Genomic DNA, 22213 nt, shown 5'->3' on the forward strand with positions numbered 1-22213 from the left:
CCCATGCATCTGTGTCTTTCAGTTGTGCAGATGAATATTCCCTATCCCAAAAGGAGAAAAGACCAGATGGTGAATAAGATGTATCTTAGTAATTTGTTATCATTTGCCATCAAGTCAACTTGGTAAAGCAAGTCCACAAATTGGAGCTCTCTGTTTCATTTTTCATGGCCATCTAATCCTTTTGAGACACATTGACCTGGGAAAGACATTTCTGTTTTGTGAATTCTAGGATTTTGTTAATTTTATCTAGGTTTTATTATTTTAATTATATTTTAATTATATTGTGATATAATTGGGTGCGTATCAGCTCAAAATACTTGAAATTTATAAAAGGTAACAAGTAAACATTTTAAATTAGCTTTAAAAATTTGCAGCCCTCTGTAGCAGATATTGAGGACACGCTGGAACTAGAGGTGTAGGAGGAGGGCTCATTGCCACTGGTAGAATTGTATCTAGTGGAATTTGGCTGTAATACTTATTTTTACCCAGTGCGTATACTTATAACCACCACAACCACAACTCTTTTGGATGACTGATACTTAGTGCTCCTGTTATTCCTTAGAAGCCTCCTCTGTATTATGATTATATATTATTGTCCCTGGGCGCATTGGATTCATCTGTAATTTGCACATGTGTGCATGCACACACACATTGTTTCTTTACAGCGTTTCAGCTATGGGTAGAGAGGAGGGTTTATCTTTATTAAATTTTAATTATAGTTCTGATTCAGTGTTCCATAAGATCTTATATTCATTTGAGGCAAAGTGAGGAAACGTTGATATGGAAATGGAAACCTTTGTTGAGATGCATCTCTTTCACAGTTTGAGATAAATATATCATGAAATAAAATATAAATGTTTCTCTTTTATGACTCCTAGATTATCCAAATGGCATACGACTCACATCAGCTGTTCCAGGAGCAGATACAAAAGTTCTTATAAATTTCAATGCACCAAATCCCCAGGATAGAAAAAAATTTACAGATGATCTGAGGGAGTCTATTGCAGAAGTCCAAGAAATGGAAAAGCACAGAATAGAATGTAAGTACAAAGGTACACAATAGTAGAATGCTTAAAATCCATTATTATGGGTAAATATATTTTAAAATATTATTTTTTCACATTAAAATTAGCCCAAGAAGAATTATTTGAATTGTATACAACATTTCAAAAAACTGTATTTCTAAAGTGTTATTGTGTGCCTTCAAGTAATTTTGGACTTATGATAACCCTAAGGTAGACCCATCAGGGTTTGTTTTTTGTTTTTTGTTTGTTTGGGTTTTTTTTGCCAAGATGTGTTCATCAAGAGGTTTGCCTTTACCTTTCTCTGAGGCTGGGAAAGACTAACATGCCCAAAGTCACCTATGGGTTTTTTAATGGCGAAGTGTGGAATTGAACTGTGGGCTGCCAGTGCCCAACTCTCAAACCACTCTGAACCCACTTTTAATTTTGCAACTGGCTGCTTCCCTGTCATTTAATATCGTTCCATTTAATTTGGAAAATGTCTACACTAATCAACTCATGTGATATGAATATATGTGGCAACTTTCCAGGCCTCCATAGGCTTGTAGGGAAACCATAGCAGGAAAGAGGCAGCATTGATATTTTAGTTGGTACAACTTTCAGATAATACTCTCCTGTTTTAATAGGTTTTTTATTATCTTCTCACGTACAAAAAAATAAAATCACTAATTATCCAGAACATACCAGATCCAGCCTGATCTCAGAATCTATGCAGGTTCAATTCTGGTTAGTACTTGGAAGGGAGATCACCAAGGAATACCAGGTGCTGTCGAAATATATTCAAAGGAGGCAGTGGCGAACTTCTGAATAAATCTTGCCAACAAAAAAATCCTTTGATAGGTTGGCATAAGTCAGAATAGAGGCCACATAAAATTATTATTAACACAAAGGAAACAGTAGCAAAATCAGTAGTAACCAAATATTTGTTGGCTTCTGGATGCTAGCTCATATTGAAAGTCATGCTTTGTGGACATTTCTTGTTCACTTGTAAAAAAAATACCTGGACAATTCCCCATTGAAATGAATAAGGATGGATCTATTCACAGAAAACATCCTCTACACTCAAGCATTTCCTGTGTGCCACAGTCACTAGGTTGCAACACCTTTCTGTTAACAGAGCGTTTTTATCTGTCCAGATGCTTATTTCAAAAAGCCCTCCATTTGCTCTCAATATAGCTGTTGATGAACAAACTTTTTAATGCAGCGAGGAGCTGAATCAGCTCCATGATCATTATACTATGCACAGAACTGATCCGGCAGTAACATGGGCCAAGGGTGCTTTTGGGCCATCTAATCAGGAACATCCCATCTTCCCCAGGTTCAGGGTGCCCAGGAAAGGGGATCGCCCTGCCTTGCCCCCCTATAACTTACTTTAATAGTGCCAGGTGGACACCAAAATGGAGAAGGACTCTCCTTGGCACCTGGAATGACACTACCCAACATACCACGGAAAACCCCTCCCTCCTCCATTTCTCCAGCATACTGGATAGTGTTATTACATTCACCAAGGAGAGTTTCTCTCTGTTTTGGTGCCCACCTGGCACCACTAAGGTTAGTTAGAGGGGGGCAAGTTTTGCTGTTGCTTGTTCAGGTAGCCACCAGGCCAGCTTGCAACTTTTGGTGCAGCTGTCATGCTCGAGGGCTGACAGTGTAGTTACCCCAATGCTGATCCAGAGTAGCCCACACCGGATCAGCATTGGAATATCTGCCCTCTCAAGATGTACCATCCAAAGGTATTGCATACACACTCCAGTTACAATTTGAGCAAGCCAATAGAGTGCAGTGAGAAATCCTAAACCATACATGCAGTAGGACCACGTTGTGTAACTGGTTTTTGGCCTTTTCCTTCCCTTCCATCAGCCGAACTAGAAAAACAGAAAGGTGTGGTGCGGCCAAGCATGTCTCAGTGCTCTAGCCTCAAGAAGGAGTCTGGCGGTGGAGCTCTGAACAGAGCCTGCCTTGACGACAGTTATGCCACTGGAGAGGGGCTTAAACGGAGTGCCCTTAGCAGCTCTCTCAGAGACCTCTCGGAAGCAGGTAAGCTTCCCATGTTTTTCTCTGTCAGGTGACGATATACCATGAAGTCTCATATATGTGTGTCTTTAAAATGTATATGTGTACATGATAGTCTAAAATGTATCCTGGGGATGTAAAAATATGAATTTGTTATTGTTAGTAGTATATGTTTTTTTTCTTTTTTCCCATCTGCTATATTTAAAAAATCAATTTGTAAATATTGAACTGTTGTAGCTTTCTATATATACTTTTAAAGGAGAAAGAAGACAGAGGAAAATTGTAAGTTTGTAGTAGAGTAACAGTTAAGTAATGCTAAGTATGATGCTAGGAGTAATCTTAGCTTTGCTTCCTTTTCTTGTTATTTCCCCCCTATATTAATGTCATTAGGAAAAATACCCACCAAAATCATTGTGTATTGGCTGCTTCTTGTGCATTTTGTGCTTATGTGTATCTGTGTAGTATACTGATGAATGAAATTGAGTGAAGCCTGCTAAATTCTATCTATAGAAACATAAACCAGACATTGCTGTGTGACTGATGGTACTTTATCGCATTGCTCACGATATAGAATAGATCTTGCTGAAACCGTGGCTTATGTATAACTACACTACTATTGCCAACATAATGGGAAATAAACCATTTTGGCAAAATAGTAGTTTCACCACTGCTTTGGGGCCTATAATTTGAGGTGATCTGGATGACAAGGAGAATTTTTACATTTCTCATCGGGGGGGGAATAGAGTCTATGTATCTAGTTTTGGAATATATGCATTTTAATGTTCACGCACTACATTTCATCTATGTGTGAAGAATTTAGAGAAATCTCTCTGTCGATATGATTGAAAATCAATGCCCTGGTGTATTCTGAATGTTAAGCAGGACATTTCAGCCCTATGTACAGAATATTGGATATATGCAATTAGTTTCTGCTACTGTTAGTAGTACCGCTGTGCTGTTAGCACCATGCATCCCACACTGAGGTATAATATAATAATAGCAAATAAATAATTTCGTCTACCTTTCACCATATTTAGCATTTTGGCTAGTGTATAAAATGCAGTATAGCTATTTTATTAAAATATAATACGGTTGATTTAATAATGCTAGTTTAAACATTTAAGATATACAGAAAGCAGTAGGCTGTATATATGCAAATAGAACTATAAGCAATTTTGTTTTTACTAAATGAATTAATCTTCAGTTTAGCAATATGTCTTTGCCTATCTGCTCTGCTCTCGTATAAAAGATTTTGGGGCTCGCTCAGTTATCTTTTGCATAGAACACCTATGTAAAGATTCACTGAACTAATTGTAGGATTATATATATATTTTAAAAACCTTCGTACTTGACTAGTCTTTGGATGAGGTCTCAATCATCGTTATTTAGTTCCGTGTAAGAATGGTTTCACTTTTTGGTTTTGGTTTTTCATTGAGAATTGCAACATTCATTCTTAGAAACTGAAGTTTTACTAATATACTTATCCTTTATTATAATTAACCCTTTCCATCTTACTAGGAGCTTGCATTCCCTTGTTTCAGACATTGTCATGTAGATAGATTCATTTGCAGCATTCTTTGCAATAAACAAAATGAGTGTTCATGATCATGAAACATTTCATATATCCACAACACATGCCTTCTGTTAGTATAGTCATCACTGAAGCTTATTTTTTGTATCTGAATATAGGCATTAGTCTGAAGGGTTTAAGCAATGGATGTGTTAAACCCAGCTAAACTTAATTTTACTTATTTTATCTACTTACAATTATGGAAAGTTTCTGTTTGGACTTGTGCAGTGCAGTAGATTTTAAAAATACACAAATACAGACAGATATGTGTGACTACAATGCACGAGGACCTTCAAAATTATTGTTTATTTAGTTATTGCCAAAGTACAAGAAGAATCAGGACATATAAGATGCTTTTAAGTGATCCTTGGGTTCAAACATATCAAAAGTGCTCCAAGAGAAAGGTTTATCTGTGTAGTTTCTGGTCCAAAGGAGGAAAAAATCCTTCATGTGATGACAAATACTGTTGAAATCATGGATGTCAATGATTAATATGACAAAGATTATCCCATGAATCAAATTCATATACTTCTGCGTGAATTCTGATCATTGAATCAACCCAGAAATTGAAGGACATGACATCTTCTACAAAATATTGGATTTTAACTGTCCCTCATTGCAATGAATTCGAAAGTGTTTGCATAAGAGATCATAAATATTATAGTATGAGAATCTATTTAAAAAGGAACTGTAGTAGTGCTCTGCTGTGGAATACAGAAGGAGGAAGAGAAACAGGTTCAACGTATATCCTCTTTTTCACATAACTACAGATAGGGACATTCCTTGGTAACTTGATAAAACATTTAGCGTTATGCCTTCTCATGACTGCAACAACGAACATTCCCTGTGCTATTTAGAACCATGGAAAATTAGAGCTGTAAATCACATGGAAAGCAACCACTATTTAAAGAGTTTCCCATAAAACAATGCAGGGTAATTAGAATTGTAAGTAGGAAAGGAGGAATTGGCACAATTCTTGTCTCGAATCCACTACACTAATTATATCAGGGCAGGTCATTATATCAAATCTGAGTAGTTTTATGGCCAAGTAGGGATTTGACTCTATGTCTCTCTGGTTCTAATGCAGAATCCCATTCCACCACACTGGGACCCAGTAATCAAATGTGATAGTATGGTGTGATGGTAGTGGTGGCAGTAGTTCTCTTTGCTTTGGGGGGTAAGTTTGAACCAGTATCATACTATGCATCTGCGGACTGTATACTTCACTAGTGTAAACACTCAAGGGTATGGCAAGGACAGAGCCTGCACCTAGGGATCAAGCACAAGCGACATTGGCTTTGTACTACTGGGAAACTGCTTGTGTATGGAATTAGTGGGAATCTCTGTACACAGGCTTGGATAAAGTGTTAGACTACCTCAAGAGGATTCTGACTTGGTATTTAGATAGCTTTCGAATGAGATTAATTGAGCAGAGGAGGGGGTTCTGGGATTTATCATTCTGCTGTTGGCCCAAGTTATATGTTTTTCTCTCTCAAAGGATGACAAATAAATAGCTACATAATATATGTACTTAATATAATTTAATTCATTTTCCAAGTGCCTTTGTGAACAAAATTGAATCAGCAATATCTGTCTGAATCAGGCAACTTTTTACCATACTTTAGGAAGAATAGGGAACTTACAAGCTCCCTAACTGGAGGACCATATATTTCCCACCCAATTCCACATATGAGAATTCCAAGGAACAAAACTCTGAGTTAAACATAGCACTCCACCTGCAGTAATACCAAGAGTTTTTTCATAGCCTACTTCATAGCCTATATGTTTCAAATATATTCCCAACTCATGGAAACAGGTTCTAAGAAAATGAAGGGGTATGCCATTCCCAAAGGGAAGCTAGCTCCTCCAATAGAAGGATGACGCCTTTGAGTACTGGCTTTTTTTTTTTTTGCTTAAATCTGTGTCTACAATCAAAAAGATTCCTGCCAAAATCCTCTACTTAATAAGCATGAAAATCTTTGCTACTTTCCTCAAGTAAACTGTGTATCCTGGCCAGCTTTTGTAGACAGTATAGATCCAGAATTGCAGTGCCACATCAAAAGGTGTCGCATGTACTCTTAAATATGGCCTCCCACTGATGTGAAATGCTTAGAAGATTCTCTGGGAGTAGATACACCTTAAAGGTGAACATTGGAGAGACCTCGCCATTTGTTGTTGAAGCCACTTGCATTGTATTGTCTAGTTCGATGAACTTTGCTTTCATCACAATGACTGCACACTATTAGAGTATTTTGTTTTTCTTTTTGTTATCACATTAATGTGTTAACAGCAATTAGCAGAAGAAATGTCTTAAACTGTTAATTTGTTAACAATAGTTGTCATGTTAACATCATCAGGAACTGAAAACTGTTCCCCTAAAACATGGACATCAGAATTGGTTTAAAGGAGATTTTATCAGTTGGCCTGAGGAAGTGATCGTAGACATATTTACTTGCAAAATAAGCTCAGCTCCATTTGTTTGGGAGACAAACATCTTGCTCATTAAAATTAAAGCACTTGCCCCAGTTTAATGACATGGGTTGGCAGCTCAGTAATTCTGAAATTCAGACTTTTCATGCCCAGGGAGTCAGAAAAGAATAATTGAAAAACTAATATTTGTAGATGGCAACCAATGAGTATTGTTCATCATACTTCCCTGACCCCTTCTGAGGAGAGTGTGTGTCTAGAAATAAAATGTTGTTGTTGTTATTTCCACAAAATAATAACCAATTATTTTGGGTATTATAAACCTTGAACTGACACATACACACACACCCACACATATATATATGAGAATTTTTAGTAAGACTCAAGCCAACTTTCACAGTTTGGGTATTTGACTCAGGATTTCAAGTCTACAATACTGTGTACCTAAGGTTTACTAAGAATAAACCTCACTGAACATCAAGGTGCTTCCTTCTGGGGGGAAAAGGTCTGAGGTTGTGATACCAATACATACCTATGCCATACCCAAATCTCAATTGACCCATTTCAAAGTGATTTTCCTAAATTTATTTGAACAATTCAGAATCATTTGTCCACAGGATCTAGCTATTTTACGGTATCGTGCCAGCTTCAGATATTGTTTTCTTTTTGTTTTCAACTTATAGTGACCCTAAGGTGAATCTCTGTGGCTTTTTCTTGGCAATATTTATTCAGAGGAGGTCTTAAGACTGGAGAGTATGACTTGCCCAAGTTCACCCAGAGGAATTTAATGGCTGAGCAGCGATCTGAATCTTTGTCTCCCAAACTACTATTCCAAGGCTTAAACTGTTATATGATACTGGATCTAGCAGCCTCTTCTTGAAGTGGCTAGAACACATGATATGTATTTCTTACCAAAAAGTTTTAAATAGGTCCAGGAAGTATAATCTTCCCATGAGAAAACACATCCAATGATATCGTCTTTGATTTATTGCAGCTTTTAAGTATAGTGCAGAAGAAACATTGCTCCCACCAATGCTGTTTCAACATAATCACTCTTTAAATATAAACTCCTCTACAGAATATTAGGGAAGGAATTTTAGAAACAGGATACTGATAAAGAGCTGCATTGTTTAAGGAGCTGACTGTATTGTTAGAATATTGGGAGAAAATTAACAGGCAGGGAAATAAGAAACACTGTATCCATAATGAACAGTGGGCCATATCCAATGGTGTCATTCTGCCAGCACAAAGCTTGTACCACTTGCAGAAACCGTTTTTCCTTGTGCATGTGTCAGATCAAATACTTTGACTGCACCTGCACAAATACTTTCACAACTCATTACGATTTCATCAAAATCTATTTTGCTGGTGCTAGATGTTCCACTAGTGCTTGCACAACTATTGGAACAGTACTAGTATTTTTTGTACTAATGTTACATTAGATAACTCTCAATTGTAAAGTAAATGTGATCATGAAAGTCTTGCTAACCTAATTCTGGAGCAACTTCATTCATTTTGTTTTGACCACTCTGAAGCATCTTAGTCATTAGAAAGACAAATCACTTCTGATTTTTAAGGACAGAAGTTATATATTAAATGTATTTCCTGTTACACCAGTAAAAGTGCTCAAAACATATATCTGAGGATTCAGCATTCCAAACGCAGAGTATTTTCTTCTAATTTAGCTACTCATATTCTCATTTCATTACACATAGGATATGGCATTTGATCTCACAACCCATCTTTATGAAAATTGGACTCAGAGAAATCAGTCACTAGGCAATTGAGGATATGGGTCAATGTTTAAGCACTGCACAGTTAACAAACAAAATCTAGCCATAACTATGATATTCGTTTATATTTTCTATATAAAATTAAGTTTAGTTTATGTTTTCATGAAAGAAGATTATATGAAATCCACTATTGTACCACACATAATCATAATTTCACAGTAGCAAAACATGGAAATAATTATGAAATTCCCACCCCACTTTCAGAGATCCTGTACCTAAATATTTTAAAAGGTTTTTTTGAGAAACATATAATTGTAGAGGTTTTAAATTCTTGAAAAAGTCATTATTATTAAAATCCCATCATTTCATAAACGTTACATAGTACAAAATATATAGAGAACAAAATCTGCTAGTTGGAACATATATATTGCAGTTATATATACACATTAAATATGTATAAAAACTACATATTAAAAAGATTCAATCAAATTAGTAATAACATCTTTTTCTGAAGTACTACTTGGATCCAAATGAAATCATACTTGGAGTAGATCTTAAGTGGGACTTAGTTGTCACTACCTGAAGTTCCATACACCTCACTGAAACTTCTCTAGGTATGACAAAGTCTGGATCCAGCATTATTAAAAAGAATGGGAATTTCCCCCTTCAGTTCAATGGGACATGAATGACATTTTTACACAACATTCCTAAAAGCATGCCTACTTGAGAGCAAGGGACCACTGAACACAGTGGCAGTTCCTTCTGGGTCAACATCCATAGGATTGCACTTTTAAGCATGTTCTGCTCCCATCGTGGTTCCTTTGCTGTCACAACGAGTTAATCTCCAAGCCCTCCCTAGAGAGCGGATCCTACAGTGAATCCAAGAAGGCGGCTCTTTATCACCCCGGTCTTGTCTCAGTCTCTAATCTATGGTATTGCATGTCCTGGGCAGGCAAGCGTGGGCGACGCAGCAGTGCAGGATCGCTAGACAGCAATATGGAAGTAAGTAGGAAGTTACGGATGTCTAGCTGGATGTGATGTGCATTTCAAACCTTTCTTTTATATACATTTTTTGCTCTTTTTTCTTCTAACATACAACCTGCCTGCCTCAGATAAAATGCATGCCAATGCTACTCACTTTATATTTTTTAACATTTTAAAAACAACAGCAACACTACTACTACCACTACTTCTGGCTTGCTTTAGATCAAGCACATTTTTTATTATTATTATTTCGATTATTTTGATTTCAGCTAACCTCGTCCCCTTCTGTTCCTGCAAGCATGGTTAAATGAATATGATGTGCCTCTTGCCACCATTTCAGCCTGGTCCCTGCTTAAAGGCCCAGTGATACACAGTACACTGTTGGTGCTGTTTGATATTTAACCTAACTATTGACTTCATGCTCAGCCATTCACATTGCTTATTTTACAGTTAAATTGTGAAATGTATGCAGTCATGACACCATGGAATTGCATAGGTAGGGCATGGGAATAAAAAACAAATAAGACGGATGAATTCAATGTGGATTTCATGAGATTTCATTCATCTTCAAACCATTTATATACTGTTCATGTCTTTGAATTCAGCCTGCAGATTTTTGTGTGTGTGCGTGCACCTGTGTGTATGTGTCGTGCGTATGTGTGTGTGTTTGAATTAGGTAGACTATAGTCTACATCTAGTACATGATGCCTCACCATTGCTTATGTCCCTCTAAGTTGTCTGTAAAGAAAATAAAAGTATCCTCAGTAGTTGAAGACTAAATAGTTGGAAACACGGGGCTGTAGGTCAGGAGATGCATACAAGTGCACAAAACCTTGAGAAAGAGATTGAAGAGGAATACCATCTGAACATTTCTTTCCTGATATTCCAAACAGAAGAGGCTAAGTTTTAATCTTAGGGGGGAGTCAGCCTGAAAACCATGCCAATGACTTCACTTTAATTCAATGTACCTGTTTGTACATCAGTCTTGAGAGGGGGGAAACACACCACAAGACTATAATATATATTTATTTATTTTTTAAAAAGCTTAAAATAACATCAAAGGTTTTATATCACTGATTAGGGATTACCTTTTATTGCCTAATAGTTTCATTTTCTTTTTTTAAAAAATATCACTAATATCTATAACTGGGTCTTGTTTGGCAACTCCCCACTTTTACTTTGAAGAGATAAATTGGCAGAGAGAAAGAGAGAGATTCTTCTCTAGTTCATACAACAGTTTATCCATATGAACTTCTAAAGGAAACATGGTGGTCGCTATGAACTTTTTCTTTTTCACATATTTTAAGATTTTTTTAATTTTTATTTTCTATTAATTTCTTTTTAGGGGTCCATCATTAGCAGTCCTCATATGCGCCGAAGAGCTACATCAACCCGAGAGTGTCCATCTCGCCCTCACCAGACTATGCCTAATTCTTCCTCACTACTAGGGTCCTTATTTGGTAGTAAAAGAGGAAAGCCTTCCCAAGGCCACCTAGCACCTGGCCCATCACAACAATCTCAGCAACCTCCCATCATGTCACATCAGCAACACTCTCAGCATTCTTCTGCCATGCATCACACGGGGCCGGCTGAGGGGCAGACCCAGGCACAAGTGCACACCCACCATTCCCAGTACTGCCACTTGCAGAACCCACCCCCGTATCATCACCACCACCATTACCACCCACCCCAGCATATCCAGCATCCCCATCAGTATCACCACATGTCCCACTCGCAGCATATAGCTCATGCCCCCCATTCCTACATGCCCCACTCCCACTCACAGCATTCCCATGGTCCCCATCCTTCATTGCCCTCTCCTCACCCCACACACTCCTCCCACATTTCACACCACCACGGACCACCCGTGCCCCCATCTACTTCAGCCAGTACTAAGTCCAAGCATAGCGGCATCAGCACAATAGTCTAAAACCAAAATACCCTGCTCGTAATTGTAGCTCTAGACATAGGTGTAAAGGCACTTACTGGAAACAGAAAGCAGCCTATAAAACTGGAGATATATATATTTTTAATCCAAGCCAGAAACAACTTATTTGACTCCTTTGCCTTAAGGATTCAATAGAACTATTCATATTAACCAGGTCCTATTGTTGAACTCAGTGGTGACCTTCTCCCTCTTTTTTTCCGCCCCAGTAGCCTTGAAAATATGCTGCTTGCTGAAAACGTTAAGCTACCTTTTTACATCCCTATGACAGTTTTTAATGCCTAATGAAAACATAATCTGCTCAGAATAAAAAGAAAAAAGTAGGAAATAGAACCAAGTGTTGCATTCTTGCTCCTTAATTGTCAATGGGCAAAAAAAGTAGACCTCATATGGTTGATGAAAGTACGTAAGTAAACTTTATATAATATAAATATATAAATATATAAATATAAATATATATATATACACTGTATAGTTAACATTTATGCTTAGAAAAAAACTTTTGCAGTCCACAAAGCTAGCAATATATACGTCACCAGGAATTCCACTTACTGATAGAAGGGCAGTATAATAGATGAACAGCGTGAGAAAGTGTAGACCAAAAACTAGAACAAATCCCAGGCATTTCAGTATTCTCATTAGAAGTTCTCTGGAGTGAGGGAAAAATCTCTAAGCAATCATTGCAAAATGTGCCAAGTAACATAGCATTTAGCTGAAGTCGTTAATTAATGCTTTGTACAAATTCTTATTTTATTAACTTGATAATATACCTAATCAGTATTACAACTGCTCTGCTCTTTCAGGTAAGCAAACTCGTTAAAATGTAGTAACTATACAGTAGCAACAAGAGGCAACTTTTATTATAGGTTGCCTCTACTTTGTGGTTACTCAGATTCTTAGACACTTTAAAGGCTGTGATAACTGTGAACTTACACAATCAACATTTCTTTTCTATTCATATATGTTTTAATAAACACACTTGGAGATTAAAATGGAAGATACTTGCATAAACATTCATCTCAGACCTTAAAATAGGAAGCATCCATCCCTTTCAGCCACATTGCCTCTTTGCCATAAATTCCTTAGGTAATCTCAATTAAAATAGACTGCAGTTCAGACATTTTTCCATACGAAAGCAATCTGAAACTTGAAGGCTTATTTTAATATTGAGTGTAGACTTTTTTATAACAGTAATTCCATGTAGCCATGTGCTGGCAACAGGATTTTCTCGCCATTTTTGTCATCACATCTGTTAGTTTTACCCCGCACTCAGCAGGCTGAGTCTATGCTCAAACTGTCATAGTCCAGTTAGTCGCAAGACATCTCGTTAAATCCCACTGTGCTGTTGTTGCTTATGTGTTGTAATGAGTCATTTGCAAAACCATATGAGATTCTTTTTGTATCCCTAAATCCTATTTTTTAAAAAAATACATGGAGCATACTTTGTAGTTTCAGCATTTTGAGCCACCTCAGTCACAAGGACTGTACATCTAACTGGCAGAAACAAAATGAACCGCAGAACTGCACCAGCAGAATTGTGAATGTGGTTTAAAAGAAGAGGAGGAAAAAAAGTTCCAGTGAAAGATGGGTAAAACAAAACAAAACAAACAAAAGACTGTTGCTTCTGAATGTAGAAGTAATGTGTGAAGATGACTTTACTTATATTGGTTATTATTAACGTCTCCAGTTTGGTTTTTCTTTCTCTCTTTCCCTGCTATGGATTATTATACCATGACAACCAGCAAAATTGAAACATGAGTACTTGTGTTTACTCTCAGTTGGCACAAACTCAGCCCACATTGAGTTTAGTCTGTTTAAACCTGTCTGTTGTTTCCTATGTGTGCAATACCCTGTTTTATTTTTCTTTCTATAAATTAACTTCATATGAAATGGAAGTAATAAAAGTAAATTAAATGGTCAACCAGGCTGTCCTAAATTGTATAGAGGACCCAAGAGGGCTTGTTTCAGCCCCTCGAGGCTCTGTTCCTTGCAGTTTAAATTGCTTTGTTCTTATAAGGGATAATAGAACTGTCTGCATGTCATCTAATGTTAATAGTGTTGAAGCTACACTCTACATATTGTATATTTGCAAAATATATCAGTGTTACTGTTGATATTAGTTGAAGTAAAGTGATAACATATTTAAATATGTAGGCTTTTCTTCAGACCTTTGTACCAATAGTAGAGTCTAACTGTAATTTATAAGTTGTCCCAAAAAAGATACAACTGGTGGTGGGCCTTTCTTTTACCTTGTCACTGTACATTTTGCATGAACCAAGCTCAAAGCACAGGCATTAATTGTTATGTTTTCAAAAAATTGATGTCACATCTAAAATGTTTTTGAAATGAGTTGCCCATCCTTTTAGTCCAATTAATGCATTCCCCCAGGTAATCCCATGAAAGAGTTTACGTGTGTAGCTTCTTATCCGTTTAGGATAACACAGTTGGTGCTCCTTTGTCTGTATATAGAAGATATAAATACAGACAATGCACTGGGATCAAATCTAAAGGGCATGGCAAATTACATGATCTGAGAAAGTTCTCTCTCCTGATTTCCTTTCTATAAATATGTCCACCTAATGTGTATTCAATTTTTGAACCCAAAACCAACATGACAGTGGCACACAGTTAAATTTCCTTCTCTCCATACTGAAGTTCTCCATATTTTCAGCAAGCTGACTTTAGTGATTATTTGGGGGCCATGTGAGGCTGCAGTGGAGTAGTGGGGTTTTACCCCTCTTGTTTCTATGGACTTCGGGATTGATGCTGTTCTAAAAATGGCCTCATCACGCTAGAGGAAAAATCCACTTAAAATCCGGTTTCTGCATTCTGCAGAATTCTGGTGTCTGTAGTTCAGGGAGGAGCCTTTAACAGCCTCACTAAACTACAAACCCCAAAATCCTGCATGAGGCAGAAACAGGATTTTAAGTTGATTTCTTCTCTAGTGTGATGAAGAATGTCATTACTTTTTCTTGGAGTAATTTACGGTGCCAGGATACCTCTTAGCGCAAAAGTTCAAAGTCTGTTTCATCTCATTTGGGAAAAAGGACAGTGATTACAATTAGCCTCGAAATGGTGTTTATGATTGCATTTAGAAAGGGAAAGGGTAGTTAGTAGAAAGCTTTTGTTACCTTTTTCTTATTAATTTAAATCAGTCCAGAATGCTATTGAGCCATGTGTTTTTCTTCCCGTCAACAATTTGGCTCAATAAAAGCAACAATCTGGAAAAAAAAAAAGTTTAAATCAACTTGCCAAAATATCTTTTCTGGGACAACAGTCAAATATGTATTTGTTTTAATCCTTTTTAAGTTAAAAATGAAATGTACAACAATGTAAAAAAAAGTAATCCTAATATAATGTACATGTCTTGTATTGCTAAAAAGAAGTCTTCAAGCATAACATTGTAGAAAGATTTTCCCATCAAGCACTGCATGCAGCAGAAGCCTCTTGTTTCTTGATTTTAAAATGAGCTGAAAAACAGTCAGCAGCTATTTAAACAATGACTCTCTACATGTTGACTTGCTGTTCCATATAAAGCCGTGCGTTTCCTGCAATTAAGCATGCATTTTGCTGTTTCCGTTGTTAAATATCATCACACCTTGCCTGCAAAAAGAGTAATTGTGTATATAGCTAAAAGGGAAAAAGTGACCAATAATCAGATACAAATTTGAGGGAGGGAAAGAGGTAGTGGAAACAGGACCAAGTAGGGGAAAAACTGAATTCTCTAAATTGTATATAGTGTGTAAATTAGTATTAATATAAGTCTGCAGTCACTTTCAGGTTGCATACAGTACCTGTCTCCTGCTAGGAACTTTAATCCCAGCTTTGAGTTGTATTAAACTGTTAGAATTAGGTCTTGAATGCAGACTGTTAAAAGACTTCAAGAAACATCATGCTCATGAGAAGCTTCTGTTATGGGAGGCTCAAGCCCCATTTTGTAACTGTTGGGAAGGAAGGAGTGCTTTCATTTTAATATGCATTGTTTGTAAGTAGTAACAGACCTTATCGTTGTAAAACTATAACTGTGATTATGTGGGAAATCAAATAAATCACTTTGAACTCACTCAGTTTCTCATCCTTTGTAGAACTGCTACTATCACTTATATTTTTTCATACGAAATGAATAAAATTACTATGCCACCTTCGTTCCTGGAAATCTCATTTTGTTTTATTTTTAAGGAGGACCATCAAATGCAACAAGGGGAAGCAAATGGTACTATCAAGCTCGACACAGGTGAGGTGTCAGATTCAGTTTGAACATGTTTTGTGCTCCAGGGGAGGGTTTACAACATGAGGCAGATGTCATTGACAAAAATTAAGGTTGTAGAAAAGTAGTGCTATTTTGCAGTTTCCAGGCTACCTCAGCCTGCCCATCATAGCCTTTCTGATTCACATGAGATTGTGAGAATCCTGTGTTACATGCCACTGTTATACAATGCTAAACATTCCTACTTGTGCTTCCCATCACCTTTTAATCCTTTGAAATCATATAGTTACAGTATGACCCCCTTATCCATGGATTCAATAGCCATGGTTTCACATACCCATGTTAAAAAAAACACCCCCCTCTCACAGAATTGTTTGTGCATTTCCAGTGCAGTGCTATGATATGCTTCTAGCCCAAGAGGTTGCTATAATTTATGATTTCAGGTATTCATGGTCTTGGATCTTTTTTTCTCATGTCAAGAGTGATTTGAGAAACTGCAAGTCGCTTCTGATGTGAGAGAATTGGTGGTCTGCAAGTATGTTGCCCAGGGGATGCCCAGATGTTTGTTGTTTTACCATCCTTGATGGAGGCTTCTCTCATGTTCCCACATGGAGAGCTGGAGCTGACAGAGGGAGTTCAACCTGCTCTCCCAGATTCGAACCACTGACTTTTGTCGGTCAGAAGTGCTACTGGAACAAGGGTTTAACCCATTGTGCCACCAGGGACTCAGAACATACCTTCTACAGAATGAACTTTCGCCAGTGTACTCTTTGGGATAATCAAACACTGAAATCCACATCAATGTGGAGTTTGTTTCCAAAAGGTACCAGATCCAAAAAAATTGAAAAATGTGTTCTAGGTGGGGACACACTGTTGGCTAGGAGTAGACAAGTACGTATAGATCAAAACTATCAAAATGTAGAAAATCACTTCAGTACAGGGCTTGGGAAATTGCATTTAATAGCAAAAGGATGCATATATTCAGCACATTTTTTCAATTCCTGTAAAATTTGTTCAGATTGGTTTTGGTACCTTTCGGAAACAAGCTTCACAAATGTGAGTGTTATTAACCCAGAAAAAAGCTCAAGAACTTAAAATATAGGTTTCAAAAAAAAAAGTTTAATGAAATTATTGGTGGCTGTTTACTGTTTTTCTTTCTAAGGACTTTGTAACATTGAAGTCAACATTGTGGGAGATAGTTAGGGGATTCACCATGGATTGTGATGATTCAGGCATGGGGAACCCGTTGCCCTGTGCCTCACATCGGCCCTTACCTCATCCCACAGGAGGAAGCATTGCCGCCTGGCTTCCCCCCATTCTTCTTAATAAGAACACAGGAAGCCTCCCATGTTATCACTGCTCCCTCTTAAGACAATTTCACCTCAGTTCAGGAACAAAGCCCTGCTAGAAGTAGAACTACGTCATCTGATGGGATCCAGCGGGTTTCCTTCCTGTACTGAGGTGAAACTGTCATAGAATGAGCAATTTTGCCCATGTGATGAGGTCGTAAGGCAGAAATTATCAGTTAGTTGGTAGAATACCCATGTCTCCTCCATGGTCTTACACATTAAGGATAGACACAACAACAGAAAAGGCCTGGCTAAGAGCATGACATACATATCAAAACCCTTGCTAGGATTAAGCCTTGTGTTCAAGAAATTGGTAAGCAGGAGTAACAGCAATGGAAGGGGAGGCGGATTGATGTCAGAAGTCCTGTTGCCTGGAAGCGGTATGGGATAGGTCACCAATACCTTTCTTCAGGAATTGTCAACTAATAGGGACTTCAACTCAATAGATTGAAAGGCATAGGAAATGCCCCCCAAGAACAGACTCCTTGCAGGGAAGGCAACAAGAAAAACTTTCTGAGGAGACTAATCAATTTGGACACCTGAGGTGTGAAGGTGTATGTTTCTGAGAGGACTTAGACATATGGTTATGTTATGGCAAAGATAGAAAAATCTTGTTACATTTTAAAGGCCAGAAAATTTCATTTTGACATATACTGTTCTGGGTGGTCTGATGTTCTGGATGGTCTGCGTCTGATGCAGGTGGGCTGGAATCTATTACATCTGGTGCCAAATACAACTTTCTAGCTGTCACTAATAGAAATGGGTTCAATTCATCTATAGAAGTCCTATATTGATTTTATCACAATTTTATATTTTCTTAATTGATTTTATTGTATTTTTAAGGTTGATGTGACTGTTAACCACCCTGAGTCGCCTGCGGGCTGAGAGGGGCGGTACATAAATACAGCAAATTATTTTATTTTATTTTTGTCATGTCAGGAGAGACTTGAGAATCTGCAAGTCACTTCTGGTGTGAGAGAATTGGCCGTCTGCAAGGACGTTGCCCAGGGGACGCCTGGATGATTTGATGTTTTATCATCCTTGTGGGAGGCTTCTCTCATGTCCCCGCATGAAGAGCTGGAGCTGGTAGAGGGAGCTCATCTGCCTCTCCCCGGATTTGAACCTGCAACCTGTTGGTCTTCAGTCCTGCCGGCACAGGGGTTTAACTCACTGCACCACCGGGGGCTCCTAGCAAATAAATAAATAAATAAATAAACAAAGGCAGGTAAATCTGTGGGCTTTCTTGTGCAAATGCTACTTTCAAAATATGGACACTGAGAGTAGGCGATTATTGGCAGAATCCCCACCTCTAACGCAGATGCCATTCTGCTGAGTAAGAGCTATCTAGTGTTTCCACTGGAAAGAAGTAAGAAATAGGTGCCAAGTGAGGACCTAATCATCAAGAACAATAATAATAATAAATAATGTTAAGTGAATTGGAATGCTTTTGAACAGAAGTGATAGTTTTATTTTGTTCCTCTTCCCCACCACTGCCATCCCTCTTTAGTCTGTGTAGGCACTCCATTTTGAATGGCACCTCTGAACAATTCAGGCATTTAAGTGCCAAAGGGATTTTATTGCACCTTGGACAAATTTCTGAAGGGAAGCATTCCAGCCTGGCCGAAGCTGTAGCACCAAGATAATTGGATCACTGCAACACTTTGACTCTTTTTATTTATTGGTACTGCATGGCATTGAATATTTGCCTTTTTATGCCGTAAGCTACCCTGAGTCCCCAGAGGGAGACGGAGCAGGATATAAATAAAGTTTTGTTCTTGTTGTTCTTGTTGTTTATGTAGCTCCCCATGTCATCTTATTGGGGAAAACTCTACACTATGTGAACTTTCAGTATGTTTTTCCAAACTGAATTGCAAGGGCTAAGGAGGATGTCATCGTAATCCAGCACAAGCTTTGGACATTATATTAAACAACTTAATAGAGATTCATTTAGGGCTGTTCATCTGGAAAATATTAGTGTGTTTATAATTACATCAATATCTTTAGAAACCGCAGTGAAATCATTTAATTTCCTTTTCTTGTGAAGAGGGTTGTATTTTTCCAACATGTGTAATATCCACAGGAGACAAATATTAATTCAGCTTATGATCTCATTCACCCTTCTTTTTAATTACGTGTTTCTCCAAATACTTTTAATATGTTTTGGGGTTTTTTGCGCACTTAACCAAAGTGAGTTTGTTTTTAGGGAAAGCCGGGTAGATGTGTGCACACATCCACACAGAAAGAGCTGTCAAAACTCCTTGAACCTTGTCCTATTGCTCAGATTCATAGTTATTTATACAGCACTGGAAGGGATACATACAGTTGAGTCACTAACTAAAGGCAAAAGGGAAAAGAAGTATCCAGAGCAAGTGACAGAAATGTGCTGCACTGGCATGTATTTAACATTGGTTAAAGTTACACATCGCTTCCTGACAAGGACAAGACATTTATAATGACAGCAATGGTATGTTTAAGCACAACAATGCATTTATTAACAACACATGCAATGGTCTCAGGGTTTCAGTGAGGTAGTTCTTAATATAGTAGTGCTAGGTTAAATTTATAAACGTAACAATCAGAATAATAATGTTACTCTTTGTGATAAAACATGGCAATGTCAGTCAGGTTTAACATAGTAGTGGTTTTTTTAAAAAAATGCTATGTTTTGCATAACTACAAAGGGAATAAAAACTATCCATGGTCAACCACATCTGGCATATCCTGCATCATTCTAGTCATTGCTTTAAAAGATTGCAACTAAAAATGATTGGAAAGTGGCAACTAAAATGTTCAAGGGACTTGATGAACTAATGAATTATTAACAGGAGAACTGGGGAAGGTATGTTAGAGGTGTATAAAGTTATGCATGCTGCGAAGGAAGCAGATTAGGAAAGCTACCTTCATAACCCGGTGGAGTAATTTCACTGAAGCTAAATGGTGAAATACTTGGGAATAAAAGGAAGTACTTCTTCATCTACCACGCAGGTAAACTAGAATTCATTGCTGCTACTGTAAAAAAAAAATACACTGTAATGTTTAGTTTAGATATGCTGTCTGAATTACTATTATCATCATCATCCCCCCCTCTCCCAACAAACTGTGGTGGGAAACAACAACAAATGATACATCACATCAGTTAAAAAATACAAAAACAATGCATGTTAAAACATCAACAAATACTTTTAAAAACTTAATTTCAAAATAATCTGGATAGGCCTATCAGAAGAAACTAGTATTTACTGCTGATTTAAATTCAGACAATGTTTCAAGCTGACAAATCTCTTTGTGCAAATCATTGCACAGTCTTGGAGCAGCCAAAGAAATGTCATCTAGGTAAAAGTCGTTTTGACTGACTGAAGTGGCTGTCCCCCAGAGGCAGATTTTATGGGAGAAGGCAATGTTCTAGGTAACCTGGACCCATGCCATGTAGGGCTTTAAAGGTACAGTAGAGTCTCACTTATCCGACATAAATGGGCTGGCAGAATGCAGGATAAACGAAAATGTCAGATAATATGGAGTCTCCCACTGTTACCCGTCTGACGCAGCGCTAGACACCTAGAATATTAACAACAAGGACTCAAAGGGTTAAGGCAAGGCAATGCCTCGAGGCTAGAACAGCCCAGCAGGAAGTGCCCGTATGCAGAAGAGGAGTGTGGAAATCATAGAAGGAGGAAGGATGCTTCCGCTTCCGGTCCTAGCTCTTTCCCCCCTTTCTTCCCTCCTCCTCTTCCTCATCTTGCCTTTTTTTCACTTATTGGGAATGGAGAGAGAGTGAATTGAAGAGGAAATTGAATTGAAGAGGAATTCCTTGAATTGAAGAGGAAATGCTGGATAAAAAGGGGGCATCAGATAAAAGCATCTGATAAGATGGAATGTCGGATAAGCAAAGGTCGGATATGCAAGACTCTACTGTAATAACAAACAGATAATTGACAGATAATGGAATGATTAAAACTTGTGCGCCAGCTGCACCCGTACCTTGAGAAGTCAAACTTGGCCACGGTGGTCCATGCTCTCGTTACATCTAGGATAGACTACTGCAATGCACTCTACGTGGGGTTGCCTTTGAAGACTGCTCGGACGCTTCAAATAGTCCAACGAGAGGCAGCCAGGTTAATAACTGGGGCGGCATACAGGAAGCATGCAACTCCCATGTTACGCCAGCTCCACTGGCTGCCAGTTTGCTACCAGGCACAATTCAAAGTGCTGGCTTTGGCCTATAAAGCCCTAAACGGCCCTGGCCCAAATTACTTGTCCAAACACATCTCTCCCTGTGAACCATCGCGGAGATTAAGATCCTCCGGGGAGGCCCTGCTTTCCGTCCCACTCTTGTCACAGGCATAATTGGTGCGGACAAAAGATAGGGCCTTCTTGGTGATTGCTCCCAGGCTATGGAACTCCCTTCCTGGTGAGATCAGGTTGGCCCTCTCTCTCCTGTCCTTTAGAAGGATGGTAAAAACTTGGCTGTGGGACCAAGCTTTTGGGACAGGGCAATAAAGCAGCAATAGTTTCCTAAATTAACAGGCCAGTTAGATTTGACGTGGATGACTAGGACAGTTTTAAATGGTGTATTTTAATATTTTGATAAATGTTTTAATGTTTATGTATGCGTATATGAATTCGTGTCCCAGAATTGAATGTTTGCCATATATATGCTGTGCTCCTCCTGAGTCCCCTTTGGGGCGAGAAGGGCAGAATATAAATGTTTTAAATAAATAAATATTTTAATAATGGTGTGCTATCATTCCTAGATGTTCCCATGACCAATCTGGTTGCTATGTTTTGAGCTAGCTGGAGTTTCCAAACTTGGTACAGAGGGAGCCCAATGTGCAGTACAAATGCAGAAGATTTGAGCCTTGCGGCTACCAGCACATGCACTACCATCTTTAGGTCCTCCAGTTCTAGGAAAGGACACAGCTGGCGTATCAGCTGAAGCTAGTAGTCAGCACTTCTGAGTGTCATA

At 38.1% G+C, this 22213-nt stretch overlaps 1 protein-coding gene across 17 annotated transcripts in view; it reads left to right on the plus strand.

The window, feature by feature from the left end:
- Positions 1–21983, plus strand: part of IQSEC1 (IQ motif and Sec7 domain ArfGEF 1) — a 403878-nt gene extending 381895 nt beyond the window's left edge. For 13 of the 17 annotated variants that reach the window (XM_060765975.2, XM_060765976.2, XM_060765977.2 and 10 more), the window contains 4 exons: positions 879–1040; positions 2883–3059; positions 9718–9767; positions 11095–15757. In XM_060765975.2, coding sequence (XP_060621958.2) covers positions 879–1040; positions 2883–3059; positions 9718–9767; positions 11095–11679 — 974 coding nt within the window. In that variant the 3' untranslated portion in view covers positions 11680–15757. Of the gene's footprint in view, positions 1–878; positions 1041–2882; positions 3060–9717; positions 9768–11094; positions 15758–15873 lie in introns of those variants that run through there. The other 4 variants (XM_060765979.2, XM_060765981.2, XM_060765983.2 and 1 more) reach the window with 4 other exon arrangements.
- Positions 21984–22213: the final 230 nt, after the last annotated feature.

Source organism: Anolis sagrei, chromosome 2 (genome assembly GCF_037176765.1).
Source record: "Anolis sagrei isolate rAnoSag1 chromosome 2, rAnoSag1.mat, whole genome shotgun sequence".
Lineage (NCBI taxonomy): Eukaryota > Metazoa > Chordata > Lepidosauria > Squamata > Dactyloidae > Anolis > Anolis sagrei.